Source organism: Tachyglossus aculeatus, chromosome 10, assembly GCF_015852505.1.
Source record: "Tachyglossus aculeatus isolate mTacAcu1 chromosome 10, mTacAcu1.pri, whole genome shotgun sequence".
NCBI lineage: Eukaryota > Metazoa > Chordata > Mammalia > Monotremata > Tachyglossidae > Tachyglossus > Tachyglossus aculeatus.
In genome coordinates, this window is record NC_052075.1 from 32,865,485 (window position 1) to 32,886,003 (window position 20,519).

General features: G+C 46.6%; 1 protein-coding gene across 1 annotated transcript in view; it reads right to left on the reverse strand.

Annotated features, from left to right (window-relative positions):
- Positions 1–12,859, reverse strand: part of TMEM168 (transmembrane protein 168) — a 34,276-nt gene extending 21,417 nt beyond the window's left edge. The window contains exons 1-2 of the mRNA XM_038752498.1: positions 12,769–12,859; positions 3,556–4,801 (exon numbers count right to left, since the gene is read on the reverse strand). Of these exons, the coding sequence (XP_038608426.1) occupies positions 3,556–4,683 (1,128 nt within the window). The 5' untranslated portion in view covers positions 4,684–4,801; positions 12,769–12,859. The remainder of the gene's footprint in view (positions 1–3,555; positions 4,802–12,768) is intronic.
- Positions 12,860–20,519: the final 7,660 nt, after the last annotated feature.

A 20,519-nucleotide genomic window follows, 5' to 3' on the forward strand; every position in this document is an offset into this window, starting at 1 on the left:
TGAGCCCCACGTGGGGCAACCTGATCACCTTGTATCCCCCCAGTGCTTAGAACTGTGCTTTGCACATAGTAAGCGCTTAACAAACGCCATCCTCCTCCTCATCATCATCTGCAATCATTCTGGTAGTGTATCCATAGAGTTTTCTTGGTAAAAATACAGAAGTGGTTTACCACTGCCTCCTTCCATGTAGTAAACTTGAGACACCGCCCTCAACTCTCTCCTGTGCCGCTGCTGCCCAGCATGGGTGAGTTTTGACTTGTGGCAGATTGCCTTCCATACGTTAGCCCCTGCCCAAGCTAGGACTGGAACGGGTAGCCCTCTGCTTGACTCTCCCTCCCGTAGCCAAGGCTGGTGGACTACTAGAAGTTCTCCAGGCGAGAACGCTAGTTTTCCTTAATGTGGGACTGGTCAGAAATTCTGAAACCTTAAAAATCTGGAAAAGTTCAGGTCCTACGGATGTCGGATTTTTGGATGTTCTATAATGACGAAAAATATTTTTCGTGTCGACTTCCAGTTTAATTTCCAAATAATTCAGGGAGGGGCAGTGTGAGCCGTACACTCCGCAGCACTTGGTGAATTGGAAGTGGTTCAAGGGTGGGATGTGTAGAGCGGGAGGGAAAGTGCACGTTGCCAGTTCCTGCCTGGGCAGCAACGGGTCAGAGATCGGGCAGAAAAAGCAAATCTTCCAAAAAAGAACGGAAGCTGGAGACTGAAATATAAATGAATGACCGGTCATTTTGGATGAGCACTTAAGCTACGCACACACGAAGACACACCGGCCCTGAGATAAATTTCCCTGAGATATAGTACCATGACCCTTGACCTCGTACCACACTGCTTACTTCTCCAACATAGGGTGTCCTCACACTTACAACTGTTGCCTGAAAACTCAATCAAACGAACTGCTGTTCGTTGCAACATATTTCCACCCAAGAACTGCATTATAAATGGGGGATTGGTTCCTGAACTAAGGTTAGATATCTTAATTTTTATCAAAATTACACACAACTGCATAATCAGTCCAAAACAGATGAGTAATTTAGCTACATTCATTTATTTATAATGAATGAGACACGCTTCCTGGTAGGGTAGATGACTTCCATTTCCTCAGATTTACAAATGGACATGCCGATCCTCCTTGGAGACTCCAAGTGGCTAACTGGCCACTCCATCTAGGCCTGATTGCCCTTGCCCTAGGAAAACTTTCACCTTTTCCCTCCCCCTTTTAAAAATTATTTTCCTATTTCCCAAGTGCCCCCTGCCAACCACCTGCATTTCCCAGGTTAGGGTTATGAAGCAGGTTGTTACTGTAAAGTCAGTCAATCGATCAATCAGTCAGTGGTGTTTGCTGAGCACTTACTGAGTACGGAGCACTGTACTAATCACTTGGGAGAGAACATTATAGGTGATAGGCACGATCCTATTTTTTCAGGGGTGGGAGGGGGATTTTTCTTAAGCACTTAATGTGTGTGAGGCACTGTACTGAGTGCTGGGATAGTTACAAGAAAATCGGGTTGGACACGGTCCACACCCATGGGGGCTCACAATCTTAATCCCCATTTTACAGAAGAGGTAACTGAAGTACAGAGGTCACACAGCAGACAAGCGGTGGAGTCAGAATTAGAACCCAGGTCCTTCTGACTCACAGGCCTGTATTCAATCCAATAGGCCAAGCTGCTTCTCCCTGCCCACATGGAACTTGCAGTCCTATTAACCAAGGAGCTGTATGGCTGAAATGGTGTCAGTTTACAAACATGTCATTATTCCAAACTCACAATGCTTTAGGGTGAGAACTGCCTACCTTCCAGCTCCCTGATTTGCCACTCTTCCAGGACACTGTGAAGAGTCACTCACCAGCCTGCCACCTCATCTGCCTCTCACAACCCTTTAGAGGACAAGGCAGGCAGAGAAATAATAATAATTGTGGTTTTTGTTAACCAACGGCATTTACTGAGCGCTTACTATGTGCAGAGCATTGTGTTAAGCGCTTGGGAGAAGCACTGGGATAGACACATGGGGTCATAGTCTAAGTAGGAGGGAGAACAGATGATGACTCCCCATTTTACAGCTGAGGAAACTGGGGCCAGAGAGATTAAGTGACTTGCCCAAGGTCACGTGGCAAGCAAGCGGTGGGACCGGGATGAGAACCCAGGTCCTCTGACTCTCAGACCATGCTCTTTCCATTTTGGCAATGAGAACTACAAGTTGGCAAAATACAGACAGTCCCTACCCAACAATGGGCTCACAGTCTAGAAAAGGCAGACAGACAACAAAACAAGTAGACAGGTGTACAGACAACAAAACAAAACAAGTAGACAGGTGTCAATACCATCAGAATAAATAGCTTTTCCACTCCAAGTGAATACTTTTATACTTTAAAAACAACCCCACAGCCCTGTAAGTTCTGTGACCTGAGTATCCCATGCCCTATTTATGCCCACACCTCAGTAAATGGGCACAGAACACGCTTGGAACAAAGAGCTAGCTAGATTCAGCCATACCGAGTGGGGAGAACTGAACTTCAAATGGTTCCTGCAACTGGGGTATGTTTCTGAGTCACTAGATGGAGGCAGCATTTTATCTTGCACTTTCGGGGTGTTCTAGCTACATTGAGGGGAAGAGAAGCTCCCAATTCACTAAAACCTCTGATGGGACAGGTATGAATGAGACTGTCGAGGGCGCAACCTAAAAGTCAAGCCCGACACAGACGACAGAAAACCGGTAGGCAGTTTCAGTCAAGAAATTCTTTGGGGTTCGGTTTTGGTGCGCTACGGTGTGTTTGTCAGCTGAGCATAATGATGGGTGGCAAATGGCCCCTCAGAGATACCATTCGATGATGTCAGAGAGAATCAGCCTGAGTGCCGCTGGAAAAGGCAGTGCCCGCTGAAAATGAAAGTAACTAGGAGAGTCTAAGTTTCTTTTCAGTTCCATTTCTGTTATCTGCTAATGTGGCAGTTGAGTGGCCATGTGACAGACCAGTCACATGCAGATTGGACTCCCTTTGCAATTTTTTCTAGAAAACTTACTTCTCTAAATTTTGTCACTGATCCATTTGGGGTCGGTTTCAATCTACTCAAACCACACTTTGTCACTTAATTCAAGTGAAAAATGTGCCACAGGCCAGCTGGCTTGTCTCTTCAGGACTGATCTACAGCAAAGTCCTATGCAGGATAGTCCAACCGAGATCTCTAGGCAGCCTGGGAGTTCTCCCACCAAAACACTTGGACTTACGAAGTGGAAAAAAAGGAGGACTGGAGGAGAACGCAGGACAGCTGAGGAAGACAAGGGGTTGCTGAGAGAAAACCCTCCAAATCTGTCAACATTTAAATGAGGTACCCTGATCCTTTTTTAGAGATTAAACCAAATGAACTCCAATCTGTAACTGAAAACATGCCCAATCAAGCATCCAAAGAGAGGCTCCTTTCGAAGCCAAAAGATTTCACCCAAAACCCAGAACCACCCAGCACTTGCCTTCTGGACTCTCGCATCATCAAGTTTTATAGACTGCAAAATAATTAATGCCAATGAGAGGAAATCAATAAACACAAAACTCACCTGCCAAGATACTGCACCCAAAATTGCTGTTGCAAGAAGGCTGAAAAAGACAAGTCGTTCTGAAATTAAACAAAAGTGACGCATTCCTTTAGAGGCCATGATTCGATCGAGGCTGTTGTTATCTACCCTGTGAGTGCCATAGACTTTGTGACAGTCATTTAATTTGGTATGGAACCCCCAAAGGGTTATAAGGAAAATAACGTGGCAAATCACCCAGAAAATTCCAAAAATGGAAAATCCCGGAATCACAAAGTACCAGAGGTAAGAGTTGCCAAGTTTAAAAGCGCAAAGAACGAAAAAGGCAAATTCCACCAATGCAATTGAAATGACCGAGAGCCTTCTGCAAAGCCGTCCACGGAACAGATAGGGTTGCCACCGCTCGGTCACCGAAAGGCCACTGAAGTAGATGTCAAGAAGCGGGTCTGCGATTAAGCAGCTAAAGAAACAGGCAAAGGCTATGGGGTTCGGGGGAGCTTCCAACGAGGGGGAAAATAATAGGGCTCCAAAAATCAGCAGGTTTGGAATCGCTAGGAATGACTTCATCCTCAGGTCAACGATCAGCAGGGCCAAAGCGACCACCAGCAGGATGACGCTCAGAGACTTTTCCACCAGCATGGTCGTGCTCGCAATGGCAAATCCGACCAGCTCCAGAAACTCCACCGAGGTCAGCAGGGTGGGGCGGTGACGGACGCAGCCACAGCTTCGTTCCACCAAGGCACAGAGTATCCTCAGCCCCAGGGATGTAAGGAGCAGATATTTGGTGGCCGTTTCTTTCGTGTCGTTCTGGAAAGGGGAATTATCCAGGAAGCACAGGAGGCCGAGCAAAAATCCAAACCAGAGATTAGAGAGACTTAAACTCGCTGCCTCCATGGAAAAATAGTAATACAGTATGCTGGCAATCCCAAGCACAAAAAGACCCAGGATAAAGATGACTAAAATTAGGGCATCGGCCGTCTTTTCCCATCTTACATAGAGGCCCAAGCATACGGCTACCAGCAAGTTGATCTTGGCAAAATAGCCAAGGTAGCGGATTGAAGAATGCATGTTCACTTCTCTGTTTGCATCCTCCAATTTTGTCATTGCTGCATAGAGGCAGTGGCTGACACAGTAACGCAGTGATCTACACATGTAAACTGTGAGTCAGGTTTCTTTTCCACACTTCAAAAATGAACCGTTTGCATTTCCTCCAGGGAATCCCGGACATTTAGAACTTCTTAGTGCATCATTTCTTGTCTCAGCTGAAGACCTGGAAAGAAAGTTTTAATATTAATTTTTGAAAATCTGCTCTTGAGACTTCTACTGTGCAAAGCTACGGGCCACATGGCCAAAAAAAGACTTCTGGAAAAGTCTGCTATCTGTTGCAGAGATATCATGAAAGATGATTCGCTCTGCTAGCTTAGTTCCACTGATAAAAATTACCTTACATTTCTGGGTTTTAGTTTTTCAAACTGCTTACAAAATATTTACCTCATGATGGCCTCAAAGCATCCCACCATAGGTAAGAAGAGGCGGGTATTTGGACTTTCTCTATATGTTGCCAACTTGTACTTCCCAAGCGCTTAGTACAGTGCTCTGCACACAGTAAGCGCTCAATAAATACGACTGATTGATTGAGGAAATTGAAAAACATAAAGATTAAGCAACCGGTCCCAGGTCACGCAGTAGGTCGGTAGCAAACATAACGCTAGAACTCAGGCCTCCTCACTCCCGCATCCACGCTCTTCCTTCCGGACCACGGGGTCTCGATATAATACCTTGACAGCCACAAAAATGTGCTGATATGCATTATTCTCTTCTAATCACAACTGCCCTCGTCTTGCATCACCAAACCTTACACAAAAAGGATTCTGAAAACTCTATAATCAATCAGTTAATGGTATGCATCGAGCACCAGTTACTAAGTACAAAGCACTGTTCTAAGCACTTGGGACAGTACAATACAACAGAATTAGCAAACACGTTCCTGCCGATATTGACTTTACAATCTAGAGGGGGAGACAGACATTCATATGAATACATAATTTTAAAAAACAATTTAAAAATATGTACCTAAGTGCTATGGGGTTGGGGTGGGGTGAAAATCAAATGTCCAAAGATTACAGATCCAAGTGCATAGATGATGCAGAAGGGAGAGCGAGCCAGGGAAAAGAGGGCTTCATCAGGGAAGCCCTCAGGGAGAAGATTTACCCTTAATTGGGCTCTGAAGGTGGAGAGAGTGGGGTTCCGGCACATATGGAGGGAGAGGGAGTTTCAGGGTAGAGGAAGGATGTGAGAAAGGGGTCGGCAGCGAGACAGATGAGACTGGAGCACAGTGAAGAAACTGGCGCTAGAGGAGTGGAGTGTGTGGGCTGGGAAGAGATTAGTGAGGGACGGGGATGAAGAATGGATTGGAGTGGGGAGAGACGGGAGGCAGGAAGGTCAGTGAGGAGGCTGATGCAGTAGTCAAGCAGGATAGGATAAGTGCTTGGATCGGCATGGCCGCAGTTTGGATGGACAGGAAAGGGCATATTTTAGCAATGTTGTGAAGGTAAAACCGACAGGATGTGGTGACAGATTGAATACGTGGGTGGAATGAGTGGGATCAGTCGAGGACAATGCCAAGGTTACAGGCTCGTGAGACAAGGTGGTGTTGTGTACAGTGGTGGGAAAGACAGGGGAAGGGGAGCACAGGGTTTGGATGGGAAGATACAGAGGTCAGTTTAGACATGTTTAATTTGAGGTGTTGGCAGGACACCCAACTAGATATGTCTCGAAGGCAGGAGGAAATGTGAAACTGCAGGACAGGGGAGAAGTTAGGCCTGAAGATGTAGATTTGGGAATCATCTGCAGAGGGAATGAGTTCTCCCAGGGAGCAGGAGTAGAGGAGAATATAAGGGGACCTAGAACGGAGCCTGTCAGAAGGAGAGAGGCCGAGAAGAAGCCAGCCAAAGAGACTGAGAAGGAATGGTCAGAGAGATGGGAGGAGAACCAAAGGAGGTCAGTGTCAGAGACTCCAAGGCCGGATAAAGCTGCAAGGAGAAGAGGGTGGTCTACATTATCAAAGGAGGCTGAGAGGGTTAGGATGGACTAGAGGCTACCTGATTTGACAAGAAGGTCATTGTTTATCTGAGAGAGGGTTGCTTCTGTGGAGTGAAGGGGGAGGAAGCCAGACTGGAGGGGGTCAAGGAGAGAACTGGAGGAGAGGAAGAGGAGACAGACGGTATAAACGATGCTCTCCAGAAGTTTGGACTGAAATGCTAGGAGGGTGATGGGGCAATAACTGGAGGGAGCTGTGTGGTCTAGGGAAGGTTTTTGTAGGATAGGGGATACATAAGCATGTTTGAGAGCAATAGAGAAAAAGCCATTGGAGAGTACTATACTTCAAAACTTTCTTAACCCAAATAGTTCTAAAAACAAGTTAAGTGCATTGAACCTACGAGACTGTTAAAGCAGACTTATAGTTCTTCTTTCACCCCTGCCTTCGTGCTACCAAATGTACTTTAATTACACAAGCACGTTTCTTATGTAATTTATCTCAACCTCCCAATATAAGGAAAAAACAAAAATCAAAATACAGCATGGAACAAAGGCACATGAACCAAACAGTATGGCACAGAGCATATCAATTCTTCAAAGTAATAAAACTGGAACTGTCACCGAAGTAACTGTTAAATGTAGATTTCATGAACAACTTTAACAGACATTCTCCCAAGGGTTCAATTGAGCCAGGAATTACTGAAAACTGAAGGGCATAGAAAAAAAATTTCGAGTGCCTAATATGTTGGTGATTGGAAAACTGTTAAGAAAACAGTTTCAGAGAAATGGCTGTAATAATAATAATCGCTGAGTGCTTCTGTGCAGAACATTGTGCCAAGTACTGGGAGAACATATCAATCAATGGCAGTTGAAGCCATGGGAGCGAATGATTTCTCCAAGGGAGAGGATGGATTTGGAGAAAAGAAGGGGACTGAGACACACAACGGGAAGTCAAAGATGCTCTCTCTTTCTTGAGGAGTCTAGCTTAAAGGGGGGGGACCCAAAACAGTCTAATGGGGTCTCCAACCTAGTGTTCTGGCCCAAGGTCATCACAGTGCACATCTCAGAGAACACAACCAACGCCCCTGCAAAAGAAACCCTTCATAATGCCCGTTAGTTGGAAATTTGACAAGAGAGGACAGAAAAGCATCCTCAGCAGAAAGATCACATTTGGCACCAAATCATATACCTGGGCCACCAACTACACCTAAATTGAGTTCAATAAACCAAGTTACCAATCAATCAGTGGTATGGAGCACTTGTTGTGTGCAGCTCTATAGCCTTTAATACAGTAAAATTAGTAATCGTTGTCTTTTTGCTCGAAGCGCTTGGAAGAGGATGGTATCATGGAGTTGGTAGATATGCTCCCTGCCCACAAGGAGCTTAGGGTCTAAAGGGATGCAACAGAAGCAAGCACATTTGCTACTCCCCAGGAGCTTAACCCCCGTGACCATTTTTCCCTGGTATTCGTGAGAGAGGGGAAAGGGCTCTGCCTCCCTTATGACCCTTTCTAAGCTGTTCTGAGGACTGTTTTCAACAGTGGCTTACCAACTGGGGGTTCACAGTGGTGTCTGCTTGCTGTTGGGATGTCAGGGGTGCTGTGCTCTGTGATGCCAGACTGCACCCTCTTCTCCCTACTAGTTCTCCTGCAGCGAGGGCCCCTAGTCACTGGGGGAATCCCGTGAGAGTGCCAGTGCAAACCCTGACCCCACTGCAAAGGCATCTCAAACACATTCCCTTTTGGCAGTAGTGACATACCTTCCTGCTCTGAACCACTGGTGCCTGGATGGCAAGGCTCCGGAAAACGTGTCCACCTGAATTTCCAGGACAGAGTATGCAAGCAATTCTTCCCCAAAGACCCTCAAGCTCACTGATACGGCCTCACAGTTGCCAGCATCATCTTCGAGCAAAAGGGCAACGATTACTAATTTTACTGTATTAAAGGCTATAGAGCTGCAGAAGCACAAAGTCATCAACAATACAGTAACGCTCGGGCCGGGACTGGAATGGGTAGCCGCCATACGCCTTGACGGACAGACACACGCAATGGGAATAACTGTTTCTTCCTACACCGAATCTCCTTGAGGGGCCTTGTGGATGGTATTATACCGGAACAGACCCATATTGTGGAAGGGATACTCATTCCCTAATACTTCCATTACGTTATATCCAAACCGTGTAATGGAAACACAAATTATAGCACCACCAGCGTGCATGTGGCAGAGTCAGCCAATAGCTTAATCTCCTCAGATGCCTATGATCTGAAAAACAGCTACCTCCCGGCCCCTGCCATCCTCCTGGGGATTACTCGTAAATCCCTCAGAGAAGGCGCCGCGACTATTTTTCATATCAGACTAAGTTTAGATGAACTTTTTACCCGCGATAAAGGTTTCTCATTAATTTGACTTAATTAGGGTCAAGATAAGATCCATTCATAAATGCCATTATTAATGGGGGGAGTTGCACATTGCTTTCAACAGGACTGTTCACTGGGTTAATGTGATCTTTCGTTTTTGAGACATCTTGATTTACCGACTGCAATCAACAGGCTGAAAATCTCCACCAGTCAGTCCCACCTCCTGCCCTCTCTTCGACTCTCCCATCTTTCCCAGCAGTATCTCAAGACCAGATATCCGGCCCACTCTTCAAATCTACCCCCTCCGCCTGCACCTCCGGCCCCATCCTCTCATACCTTATCAAAACACTTCCTCCCTCTCTTCTCCCGCAATCTTCAGTCGGTCACTTCCCAACAGCTCCTTCCCCACTGCTTTCAAACATTCCCACATATCCCCTACCCTACAAAAACCCACCTTTGACTCTATGGGATGCTGTAGTTATCACCCGATCCATCCCCTGCCATTTTTTAAAAATGGAATTTGATAAGCATTTCCTATGTGCCAGGCACTATACCTAAACACCGGGGTAGACGATAATCAGACGGAACACAGTCCACGTCCCACACGGGGCTCACAGTCTTAATCCCCATTTTACAGGTGAAGTACCCGATGCACAGAAATGTTAGGTAACTTATCCAAGGCCACACAGCAGACAAGAGGCAGAGCCGGGATTAGAACCCAGGTTCCCTGACTCCCAGGCCTTCCACTAGGTCAGGCTGCCTCTTTCCCAATTTTCCACTCCTTTCCAAACTCTTTGAGTGAGTTGCCTACCCCTGCCACCTCCAATTCTCTGCTTGACCCCTTCTAATTGGGCTTCCACCCCCTTCACTCCATGGAAACAGCCCTGTCTAAGGTCATCAATGATCTCTTTCTTGCCAAATCCAATAGCCTCTATTCTATCCTAATCGTTCTCATCTTCTCGACCTCCTTTGACACTATGGACCATCCCCTTCTTCTGAAAATATTACCTAACCTTGGCTTCAATGACACCATCCTCTCCTGGTTCTCCTCCTCCTCTCTCAGGCCGCTCCTTCTCGGTCTCTTTCGCCGGTTCCTCCTCTGCCTCCCACCCTCTAACTGTGGGGGTCCCTTAGTGTTCACAGTGCTCAGTTGTGAGTCCCCTTCTATTTTCCACCTACACCCACTCCCTTGGAGAACTCATCTGCTCCCATGGCGTTACCTACCATTTCCACATGGACAATTCCCAAACCTACCTCTCCAGCCCTGACCTTTCTCCTTCTCTTCAGTCCCTACCCAACAGCGGGCTCACAGTCTAGAAGGGGGAATATTTATTAAGCGCTTACTGTGTGCGGTGCACTGCACTAAGCCCGTTGGGAAAGTACAATCCACCAATCACCAGTCACATCCCCTGCCCACAGAGAGCTTACAGTCTAGGGAGGGGACGCTGACATCAATGCAAACCAATAAAATGACAGATTGGAGACGGTCCCTACCCAACAGCGGGCTCAAAGTCTAGAAGGAGGAGACAGACAACAAACAGGCCAGGGGGATGATGTGGGCAGGGTGAGAAGGAGGCCCGGGGACGAGATTATTCATTCATTCATTCACTCACTCAATTATCAATCAATCAATCGTATTTATTGAGCGCTTACTGTGTGCAGAGCACTGTACTAAGCGCTTGGGAAGTCCAAGTTGGCAACATATAGAGACGGTCCCTACGCAACAGTGGGCTCACAGTCTAGAAGGGGGAATATTTATTAATCAACCATATTTATTGAGCACTTACTGTGTGCAGAGCACTGTACCAAGCGCTTGGGAAGTCCAAGTTGGCAACATGTAGAGCCAGTCCCTACCCAACAGCGGGCTCACAGTCTAGAAGGGGGAGACAGACAACCAACAGGCCAGGGGGATGATGTGGGCCAGGCGAGAAGGAGGCCCGGGGAGGAGATCATCCATCCATCAATCAATCAATCAATCAATCAATCGTATTTATTGAGCGCTTACTGTGTGCAGAGCACTGGACTAAGCGCTTGGGAAGTACAAATTGGCAACACATAGAGACAGTCCCTACCCAACAGTGGGCTCACAGTCTAAGAGGGGGAGACAGAGAACAAAACCAAACACAGCAACAAAATAAAATAAATAGGATAGAAATGTACAAGTAAAATAAATAAATAAATAAAGTAATAACTTTGTACAACCATATATACATATATACAATATCCATTCATTCATTCATTCATTCACTCAATTGTCAATCAATCAATCGTATTTATTGAGCGCTTACTGTGTGCAGAGCACCGTACTAAGCGCAGACAACCAACAGGCCAGGGGGATGACGTGGGCTGGGCGAGAAGGAGGCCCGGGGAGGAGATTATTCATTCATTCACTCAATTAACAATCAATCAATCGCATTTATTGAGCGCTTACTGTGTGCAGAGCACTGGACTAAGCGCTTGGGAAGTCCAAGTTGGCAACATATAGAGACGGTCCCTACCCAACAGTGGGCTCACAGTCTAGAAGGGGGAATGTTTATTAATCAACCGTATTTATTGAGCACTTACTGTGTGCAGAGCACTGTACCAAGCGCTTGGGAAGTCCAAGTTGGCAACATATAGAGACAGTCCCTACCCAACAGCGGGCTCACAGTCTAAAAGGGGGAGACAGAGAACAAAACCAAACATACCAACAAAATAAAATAAATAGGATAAAAATGTACAAGTAAAATAAATAAATAGAGTAATAACTTTGTACAACCATATATACATATATACAATATCCATTCATTCATTCATTCACTCAATTGTCAATCAATCAATCGTATTTATTGAGCGATTACTGTGTGCAGAGCACCGTACTAAGCGCAGACAACCAACAGGCCAGGGGGATGATGTGGGCCGGGCGAGGAGGAGGCCCGGGGAGGAGATTATTCATTCATTCACTCAATTAACAATCAATCAATCGTATTTATTGAGCGCTTACTGTGTGCAGAGCACTGGACTAAGCGCTTGGGAAGTACAAATTGGCAACACATAGAGACAGTCCCTACCCAACAGTGGGCTCACAGTCTAAAAGGGGGAGACAGAGAACCAAACCAAACATACCAACAAAATAAAATAAATAGCATAGAAATGTACAAGTGAAATAAATAAATAGAGTAATAAATATGTACAACCATATATACAATATCCATTCATTCACTCAATTGTCAATCAATCAATCGTATTTATTGAGCGCTTACTGTGTGCAGAGCACCGTACTAAGCGCTCGGGAAGTACAAGTTGGCAACATTTAGACACAGCCCCTACCCAAAAGTGGGCTCACAGTCTAGAAGGGGGGGGGGGTGTTTATTAATCAGTCGTATTTATTCATCAATCGTATTTATTGAGCGCTTACTGTGTGCAGAGCACCGCACTAAGCGCTTGGGAAGTACAAGTTGGCAACATAGAGAGACGGGCCCAACCCAACAGTGGGCTGTTAAGCGCTCACTGTGTGCGGTGCAGTGCACGAAGCCCGTTGGGAAAGTACAATCCACCAATCACCAGTCCCATCCCCTGCCCACAGAGGGCTTACAGTCTAGGGAGGGGACGCTGACATCAAGGCAAACCAATAAAATGACAGATTAGAGACGGTCCCTACCCAACAGCGGGCTCACGGCCTAGAAGGGGGAATGCTGATTAAGCGCTTACTGGGTGCGGTGCGCTGTACGGAGCCCCTGGGAAGGTACACCAGTCCCATCCCCTGCCCACGGAGGGCTTACAGTCTAGGGAGGGGACGCTGACATCGAGGCAAAGAAATAAAATGGCAGGTATTGCAGATGAGCGGCGGCCGCGTCACTCACCTGTCCGGGCGGCGCTGGCGGACAGTGAGGAGGAGGAGGAGGAGGAGGAGGAGGAGGAGGAGGAAGAGGAGGAGGCGGAGTTGCCTAGCAACCGCAGACCTCTCGGGAAGCTGAGGCGCCCCTCAGCGCGCGCGCCGGCCGTCCGACCGGCCGCCATCTTGCCGCGCGCCGCCGGACGCCTCGCCGGCCGCCGCCCTACGGAGCGCGCGGGGGCCCACACCAAGGCGTCCCGCCAGGCCCCGCCCCCGCCCCAAGGCCCCGCCCACCGGAAGCCACGCCCCTTTCTCCTCACGCCCACCAGAAGCCACGCCCCTTTATCCTCAGAATCATAGGAGCGATGGCCGCCAGGCCCCGCCCACCATAAGCCGCGCCCCTTTCCCCTCAGAATCCTCGGAACGATGGCCGCCACGCCACGCCTCCGCCCCAGGCCACGCCCACCTGAAGCCACGCCCCCTCTTTCCTCAGAATCATAGGAGCGGTGGCCGCCAGGCCACGCCCCCGACCCAGGCCCAAGGCCCCGCCCACCGGAAGCCATGCCCCTTTCTCCTCACGCCCACCAGAAGCCACGCCCCTTTATCCTCAGAATCATGGGAGCGATGGCCGCCAGGCCCCGCCCACCATAAGCCGCGCCCCTTTCCCCTCAGAATCCTCGGAACGGTGGCCGCCACGCCACGCCCCCGCCCCAGGCCACGCCCACCGGAAGCCACGCCCCCTTTCTCCTCAGAATCATAGGAGCGGTGGCCGCCAGGCCACGCCCCCGACCCAGGCCACGCCCCCGACCCAAGCCCCGCCCACCCTAAGCCACGCCCCCCTTCTCCTCAGACTCATAGGAACGATGGCCTCTGTGAAGCGCTTACTAGCATCGTCATCAATCAATCAATCAATCAATCAATCCATCGTATTTATCGAGCGCTTACTGTGTGCAGAGCACTGTGCTAAGCGCTTGGGAAGTCCAAGTTGGCAACATAGAGAGACAGTCCCTACCCAACAGCGGGCTCACAGTCTAGAAGGGGGAGACGGAGAACAAAACCAAACATACTAACAAAATAAAATAAATAGAATAGATATGTACAAGATAAATAGAGTAATAAATATGCACAAACATATAGACATATACACAGGTGCTGTGGGGAAGGGAAGGAGGTAAGATGGGGCCGTATTGATTGAGCGCTTACTGTGTGCAGAGCACTGTACTGAGCGCTTGGGAAGTCCAAGCTGGCAACATGTTTGTACATATTTATTACTCTTATTTATTTATTTTACTTGTACATATCTATTCTTTTTATTTTATTTTGTTAGTATGTTTGGTCTTGTTCTCTGTCATCCTCATCAATCAATCGTATTTATTGAGCGCTTACTGTGTGCAGAGCACTGGACTAAGCGCTTGGGAAGTCCAAGCTGGCAACATAGAGAGACGGTCCCTACCCAACAGCGGGCTCACAGTCTAAAAGGGGGAGACAGAGAACAAAACCAAACATACTAACAAAATAAAATAAATAGAATGGATAGGTACAAGTAAAATAAATAAATAAATAGAGTGATAAATCTGTACAAACATATATCCATATATACAGGTGCTGTGGGGAAGGGAAGGAGGTAAGATGGGGGGATGGAGAGGGGGACGAGGGGGAGAGGAAGGAAGGGGCAACCCCATTCATTCAATCGTATTTACTGAGCGCTTAGTATGTGTGCAGCGCACTGGCTTTGGAGCCAGAGGTCAGGGGTTCAAATCCCGGCTCTGCCACTAGTCAGCTGGGTGACTTTGGGCAAGTCACTTCATTCATTCAATCGTATTTATTGAGCGCTTACTGTGTGCAGAACACTGGACTAAGCACTTGGGAAGTACAAGTTGGCAACATATAGAGACCCAACAGTGGGCTCACAGTCTAGAATAATGATAAAAACAATAATAATAATAGCATTTATTAAGTGCTTACTAGGTGCAAAGCACTGTTCTAAGCACTGGGAGGTTACAATCAATCATCATATTTATTGAGTGCTTACTGTGTGCAGAGCACTGTACTAAGCGCTTGGGAAGTACAAGTTGGCAACATAGAGAGACGGTCCCTACCCAACAGCGGGCTCACAGTCTGGAATAATGATAATAATAATAATAATAATAGCATTTATTAAGCGCTTACTATTTGCAAAGCACTGTTCTAAGCGCTGGGAGGTTACAATCAATCGTATTTATTGAGCGCTTACTGTGTGCAGAGCACTGTACTAAGCGCTTGGGCAGTACAAGTTGGCAACATATAGAGACGGTCCCTACCCAACAGCGGGCTCACAGTCTGGAATAATGATAATAATAATAATAATAATAATAATAGCATTTATTAAGCGCTTACTATTTGCAAATCACTGTTCTAAGCGCTGGGAGGTTACAATCAATCATATTTATTGAGCGCTTACTGTGTGCAGAGCACTGTACTAAGCGCTTGGGAAGTACAAGTCGGCAACACAGAGAGACGGTCCCTACCCAACAGCGGGCTCACAGTCTGGAATAATGATAATAATAATAATAATAATAATAATAGCATTTATTAAGCGCTTACTATTTGCAAAGCACTGTTCTAAGCACTGGGAGGTTACAATCAATCAATCGTATTTATTGAGCGCTTAGTGTGTGCAGAGCACTGTACTAAGCGCTTGGGAAGTACAAGTCGGCAACACAGAGAGACGGTCCCTACCCAACAGCGGGCTCACAGTCTGGAATAATGATAATAATAATAATAATAATAGCATTTATTAAGCGCTTACTATTTGCAAATCACTGTTCTAAGCGCTGGGAGGTTACAATCAATCATATTTATTGAGCGCTTACTGTGTGCAGAGCACTGTACTAAGCGCTTGGGAAGTACAAGTTGGCAACATAGAGAGACGGTCCCTACCCATCAGTGGGCTCACAGTCTAGAATAATAATAATAATAATAATAATAATAGCATTTATTAAGCGCTTACTATGTGCAAAGCACTGTTCTAAGCGCTGGGAGGTTACAAGGTGATCAGGCTGTCCCACGGGGGGCTCACAGTCTTAATCCCCATTTTACAGATGAGGGAACTGAGGCACAGAGAAGTAACTCCTCACCCTGGGCTTCAAGGCTGTCCATCCCCTCGCCCCCTCCTACCTCACCTCCCTTCTCTCCTTCTCCAGCCCAGCCCGCACCCTCCGCTGCTAATCTCCTCACTGTACTTCGTTCTCGCCTGTCCCGCCGTCGACCCCCGGCCCACGTCCTCCCCCTGGCCTGGAATGCCCTCCCTCCCCACATCCGCCAAGCTAGCTCTCTTCCTCCCTTCAAGGCCCTCCTGAGAGCTCACCTCCTCCAGGAGGCCTTCCCAGACTGAGCCCCTTCCTTCCTCTCCCCCTCGCCCCCTCTCCAGCCCCCCGCCTTCCCTCCTTCCCTCCCCCACAGCACCTGTATATATGTATGTACGAATTTATTACTCTATTTCTTTTACTTGTACACATTCTATTCATTTTATTCTGTTAATATGTTTTGTTTTGTTCTCTGTCTCCCCCGTCTAGACTGCGAGCCCACTGTTGGGTAGGGACCGTCTCTATATGTTGCCAACTTGTACTTCCCAAGCGCTTAGTACAGTGCTCTGCACACAGTAAGCGCTCAATAAATACGATTGAATGAAAAAGTGGCGGAGCCGGGATTTGAACCCATGATCTCTGACTCCAAAGCCCGGGCTCTTTCCACTGAGCCGTGCTGCGTTCCCTTCTCTGGGCCTCAGTTCCCTCATCTGTAAAAGGGGGATTAAGACTGTGAGCCCCACGTGAGACAACCTGATCACCTCGTATCCCCCCAGTGCTTAGAACAGTGCTTGGCATGTAGTAAACGCTTAACAAATACCATCATTATTATGGTTATTATTACAAGTCGGCAACATAATAATAATAATGATGACATTTGTTCAGTGCTTACTACATGCCAAGCGCTGTTCTAAGCACCAGGGAGAATACAAGGTGATCAGGTTGCCTCACATAATAATATAATAATAATAGTGGTGTTTGTTAAGCGCTTACTGTGTGCCAAGCACTGTTCTAAGCACTGGGGGGGATACAAGGTGATCCGGTTGTCCCAGGTGGGGCTCACAGGCTTAATTCCCATTTTACAGATGAGGTAGCTGAGGCACAGAGAAGTGAAGTGACTTGCCCAAAGTCACACAGCAAAGTGGCGGAGTGGGATTAGAACCCATGACCTGTGACTCCTAAACCCGTGCTCTTTCGTCTGAGCCATGCTGTTTCTCTTTCTACCCTGAACGGTCCCCAGCCTCCCCTCCCTGCCCGCCGTCCTCTCAAGCCCAGCATCGTCCAAAGGCCTTGGGGGAGCCCCTCACCAGTAGGTGCCATCTCCACTCACATGCCCTGTATCGGCCTGCCAGGGGGTAATAATAATAATAATAATAATAATAATGGTATTTGTTAACCACTAAACTACGGTAGCCAGGCACTGTACTAAACACCGGGATGGATATAAGCAAATGGGGTCGGACGCGGTCCCTGTCCCAGATGGGGCTCGCTGTCTTAATCCCCATTTTACAAGCGCTTAGTACAGTGCTCTGCACACAGTAAGCGCTCAATAAATACGATTGATTTTACAGTTGAGGTAATTGAGGCCCAGAGAAGTGACTTGGCCAAGGTCACACAGCACACTAGTGGCGGAGCTGGGATTAGAACCCGTGACATGTATATATGTATATATGTTTGTACATATTTATTACTCTATTTATTTATTTTACTTGTACATATCTATTCTATTTATTTTATTTTGTTGGTATGTTTGGTTTTGTTCTCTGCCTCCCCCTTTTAGACCGTGAGCCCACTATTGGGTCCGGACTGTCTCTATATGTTGCTAACTTGTACTTCCCAAGCGATATTATACGATATTATACCACTTTCCTCAATACAGCTTTTTTTTTTTGGCTAAAGAAAACAAGGCCCAACAGTATTTAACTGGGGGACGACAACAACAACAAAAACGAATTTGAGAAATCTTAGGCTATTGAAAATGAAGAAAATAATCTTCAGCTAAACTTGACCTACCTCAACCATGATTACACATCTCATTCAGCAAAATGACTTTAGGTTAATTAAAAATCTGGGTAGTCTCTGTCACTTACCGTGTTGTTTAATTGGAAATGCTGGGCGTAAGCACTCAGGTGCTTACATTTTATAAAGATATGTTGCCAACTTGTACTTCCCAAGCGCTGAGTACAGTGCTCTGCACACAGTAAGCGCTCAATAAATACGATTGATGATGATGATGATGACATTCTGACTCGAAGGCACGTGCTCTATCCATTATACCACACTGCTTCTCCACCCACCTCTGCCCCAGAAGCGCATCCTCCGCAGCTCCCGAGCATGTTCCCAAGGCCCGGGGCCTTGATAGGAGAAATACCAGCGATAGCAAGAAAGCGGACTGAAGTTGAAGAGTTAAGAAGGCCAAAATCTCATGGAAGTCATCATCATCATCATCAATTATATTTATTGAGCGCTTACTATGTGCAGAACACTGTACTAAGCGCTTGGGAAGTACAAATTGGCAACATATACAGTCCAACAGTGAGCCCAACAGTGGGCTCACAGTCTAAAAGGGGGAGACAGAGAACAAAACCAAACATAGTAACAAAATAAAATAGAATAGATATGTACAAGTAAAATAAATGGAGTAATAAATATGTACAAACATATATACATATATACAGGTGGTGTGGGGAAGGGAAGGAGTGGGGCCATCTATTGTGTGCAGCACCCTGGGTTCCGCCGAACAGTTTTCTTCCCAGCTGTTTTATTTTCTCCTTCTGGAATGGACCCGTCCCTCCATTCCTGCATCATCATCATCAATCGTATTTCTTAAGCGCTTACTATGTGCAGAGCACTGTACTAAGCGCTTGGGAAGTACAAATTGGCAACATATAGAGACAGTCCCTACCCAACAGTGGGCTCACAGTCTAAAAGGGGGAGACAGAGAACAAAACCAAACATACTAACAAAATAAAATAAATAGAATAGATATGTACAAGTAAAATAAATAAATAAATAGAGTAAAAATATGTACAAACATATATACATATATACAGGTGGTGTGGGGAAGAGAAGGAGTGGGGCCATCCATTGTGTGCAGCAAAACTGAAAGCAACACCCTGGGTTCCGCCGAACGGTTTTCTTCCCAGCTGTTTTATTTTCTCCTTCTGGAATGGACCTGCCCTTCCATTCCTGCATCATCATCATCAATCGTATTTATTGAGTGCTTACTATGTGCAGAGCACTGTACTAAGCGCTTGGGAAGTACAAACTGGCAACATATAGAGACAGTCCCTACCCAACAGTGGGCTCACAGTCTAAAAGGGGGAGACAGAGAACAAAACCAAACATACTAACAAAATAAAATAAATAGAACAGATATGTAGAAGTAAAATAAATAAATAAATAAATGGAGTAATAAATATGTACAAACATATATACATATATACAGGTGGTGGGGAGAAGGGAAGGAGTGGGGCCATCTATTGTGTTCAGCACCCTGGGTTCCACCAAACAGTTTTCTTCCCAGCTGTTTTATTTTCTCCTTCTGGAATGGACCCGTCCCTCCATTCCTGCATCATCATCATCAATCGTATTTCTTAAGCGCTTACTATGTGCAGAGCACTGTACTAAGCGCTTGGGAAGTACAAATTGGCAACATATAGAGACAGTCCCTACCCAACAGTGGGCTCACAGTCTAAAAGGGGGAGACAGAGAACAAAACCAAACATAGTAACAAAATAAAATAGAATAGATATGTACAAGTAAAATAGAGTAAAAAATGTACAAACATATATACATATATACAGGTGGTGGGGAGAAGGGAAGGAGTGGGGCCATCTATTGTGTGCAGCACCCTGGGTTCCACCAAACAGTTTTCTTCCCAGCTGTTTCATTTTCTCCTTCTGGAATGGACCCGCCCCTCCATTCCTGCATCATCATCATCAATCGTATTTCTTAAGCGCTTACTATGTGCAGAGCACTGTACTAAGCGCTTGGGAAGTACAAATTGGCATCACATAGAGACAGTCCCTACCCAACAGTGGGCTCACAGTCTAAAAGGGGGAGACAGTGAACAAAACCAAACATAGTAACAAAATAAAATAGAATAGATATGTACAACTAAAATAAATAGAGTAAAAATATGTACAAACATATATACATATATACAGGTGGTGTGGGGAAGGGAAGGAGTGGGGCCATCTATTGTGTGCAGCACCCTGTATTCCACCAGTTTTCTTCCCAGCTGTTTTATTTTCTCCTTTTGGAATGGACCCGTCCCTCCATTCCTGCACTCTACGACCGGGCAGCTGCCCCGACACGCGAGCTCCCTCGTTTCAAACCAAAGATGGACCTTGACTATTTCTGCACCTGCCGTCCATCAATCAACGGTATCTAGAGGATGTTTACTTGTGCAGGACGCTAGACTAAGCAGTTGGGAGAGTGCAGTACAGTCGGTAACCATGTTCCCCGCCCTCAAGAAACTTGGGTTTAGATACGTTACGCAGCAGGGCTGTAGGACTCTCCCCCCACCACTGCTTATCTGGTTGAGGGCTACAGGGTTGGCGGGGGAGAAGGAGGGCTGGCTTTCTATTTTGGCAACGCCAGTTGTCACGATAATAACGACGGTGATACTTGTTAAGATTTAATATTACGAATTAAAATTGTTGATGGTATATATGTTGCCAACTTGTACTTCCCAAGCGCTTAGTCCAGT